The sequence below is a fragment of the Parus major genome, unplaced genomic scaffold (assembly GCF_001522545.3).
Source record: "Parus major isolate Abel unplaced genomic scaffold, Parus_major1.1 Scaffold630, whole genome shotgun sequence".
Lineage (NCBI taxonomy): Eukaryota > Metazoa > Chordata > Aves > Passeriformes > Paridae > Parus > Parus major.
Window position 1 is genome coordinate 1 of NW_015379515.1, and position 1,959 is coordinate 1,959.

At 59.6% G+C, this 1,959-nt stretch overlaps 1 protein-coding gene across 1 annotated transcript; it reads right to left on the bottom strand.

Annotated features, from left to right (window-relative positions):
* Positions 1 to 5: 5 nt before the first annotated feature.
* On the bottom strand, positions 6 to 1,959 carry SIRT2 (sirtuin 2; the record flags this gene model as incomplete). Its single annotated transcript, XM_015616699.1, has 9 exons — positions 1,910 to 1,959; positions 1,726 to 1,832; positions 1,579 to 1,635; positions 1,421 to 1,489; positions 1,206 to 1,335; positions 935 to 994; positions 787 to 842; positions 604 to 680; positions 6 to 57 (listed from the first exon to the last, which is right to left on the bottom strand). Coding segments are annotated over exons 1-9 (633 nt in total), but the record flags the coding sequence as incomplete, so codon positions are not given.

Here is a 1,959-nt window from a genome sequence, read left to right on the forward strand (position 1 = left end):
CTCACCTGTCCTGTCTTCTCCTTGTTGATCAGGAGTCTGGGGGTGTTGGTGGGGACCCTGCAGGAGCAGAGAATCTCAGGGTGGTCTGGGGGGGGGTACAGAGGAGGTTCTAGAAGGTTCTAGGGGTTCTTGGAGGTTCTAGGGGTTCTAGAAGGTTCCAGAAGGTTCTAGGGGTTCCAGAAGGTTCTAGGAGGTTCTAGGAGGTTCTAGAAGATTCTAGGAGGTTCCAGAAGATAGTAAGGGTTCTAAAAGGTTGTAGGAGTTCTAGAAGGTTCTAGAAGGTTGCAGGAGGTTCTAGGGGTTCTAGAAGGTTGCAAGAGGTTCTAGAAGGTTGCAGGAGGTTTTAGGGGTTCTAGAGGGTTCTAGGGGTTCTAGGCGGTTGCAGGAGGTTCTAGAAGGTTCTAGAAGGTTGCAGGAGGTTCTAGGGGTTCTAGAAGGTTCTAGGGGTTCTAGGAAGTTCTAGAAGGTTCTAGGAGTTCTAGACTGTTCCAGGAGGTTCTAGAAGGTTCTAGGGGTTCTAGAACAGTTCTAGAAGGTTCTAGGAGGTTCTAGAAGGTTTCAGGAGATTCTAGAAGGTTCTAGGGGTTGTAGGAGGGGTCTCACCTGCTGATGAGGGAGGCAAAGGGCTGCACCTGCAGTGAGGTGCCCATGATGAGCAGGAGATCAACCTTCTCAAAGTCCTGTTGAGGGAGGGGACGTCAGCGGGGGGTTGGGGTGACCTCAGCACCCCCCACCCCACATTCAGGCTGGGGAGGGGAATTCTGGGCCCCCCCAAACCCCACTCACCGACTCCAGGAGGGTAAAGAAGCGCGAGGGGAGGTTCTCCCCAAAAAACACAATGTCTGGGGAAGAGAGGGGTGGCAGGTGAGGGGAGGGGGGGTGAAGACCCCCTTCCCCAACCCCCAATTCCTGCTGAACACCCCCCAAAACTCACCAGGCTTCACCAGCCCCTGGCACTTCTCACATTTCGGGACCAGGGAGGAGAAAATCCTCTCTGGAAAACAGGGGGGGGGTGGAACCTCAGCGGGGAAAGGGGGCAGGGGCATTTGGGGGCGCACAGGGAAATTCGGGGGGTGCTGGGGAAGAACAACCCGCTGTTACCACCCCGAGGCAAAGCAGGGGGGGACACCCCCCATTTGTGGGGGGACAAAGGGAGGTCCCCGTGGGTCCCCAGCAGCCAGGAGCCCCCCAGAGCCCTCCCCTACCCCTCATCCAGGCCAGGTCGTAGCGCTGGCGGCACGAGGAGCGCAGGCAGTGCGACGTGAAGAACGTGCCGTGAGCCTCCACCAGCAGCTCCGGCTCCAGCCCTGCCACCCTCTCCAGAGTGTCGATGTTCTGGGGGGCACCACGGGGACATCAGGGGGTCCCCAAGGTCCCCGTGACCCCCAAAGCAGCCAGGGGAGAGGGGGTTGTGCCCTACCTGGGTGTAGCAGCGCAGCAAGAGCCCCTTGTCCTGCAGCAGCCGCATGAAGTAGTGACACACGGTGGGCTGGGGGAATTTGGGGGGTCATTTGGGGGATTCTTGGGGCCCCCACGTGAGGGGGGAGGTTGGAAGGAGGTTTGGGAGAATTTAATTACCTTGAACTGCCCTGGGTAGAGCTCACGGGCAAGGGCGAAAAAGGGCTCTGGGTGTTTCTGGGGAGCACAGGGAGGTCAGGAGGGGCTTGGAGAGCCCCCAGAAACCCAACCCCCCCCTCAGAATTTGGGGAGGAAAGGGGGGCGTACCTTGAAGAAACCGATCTCAAAGATGGCCTCGGGGTAGGGGAGGTTGTAACTCTGCAGGTTGGAGTAGAGCCCGGTGCCGGGGGAGCGGAAATCCGGGATCCCGGCAGCTGGGGGGGTTGTGGGGCTCAGGACCCACCCCGGGTGTCCCCGAGCCCCCCCAGTGCCCCCCACAACGAGCACTCACAGGTGGAGATGCCGGCGCCCACCATGCACACGACGTTCTTACCTGGGGGC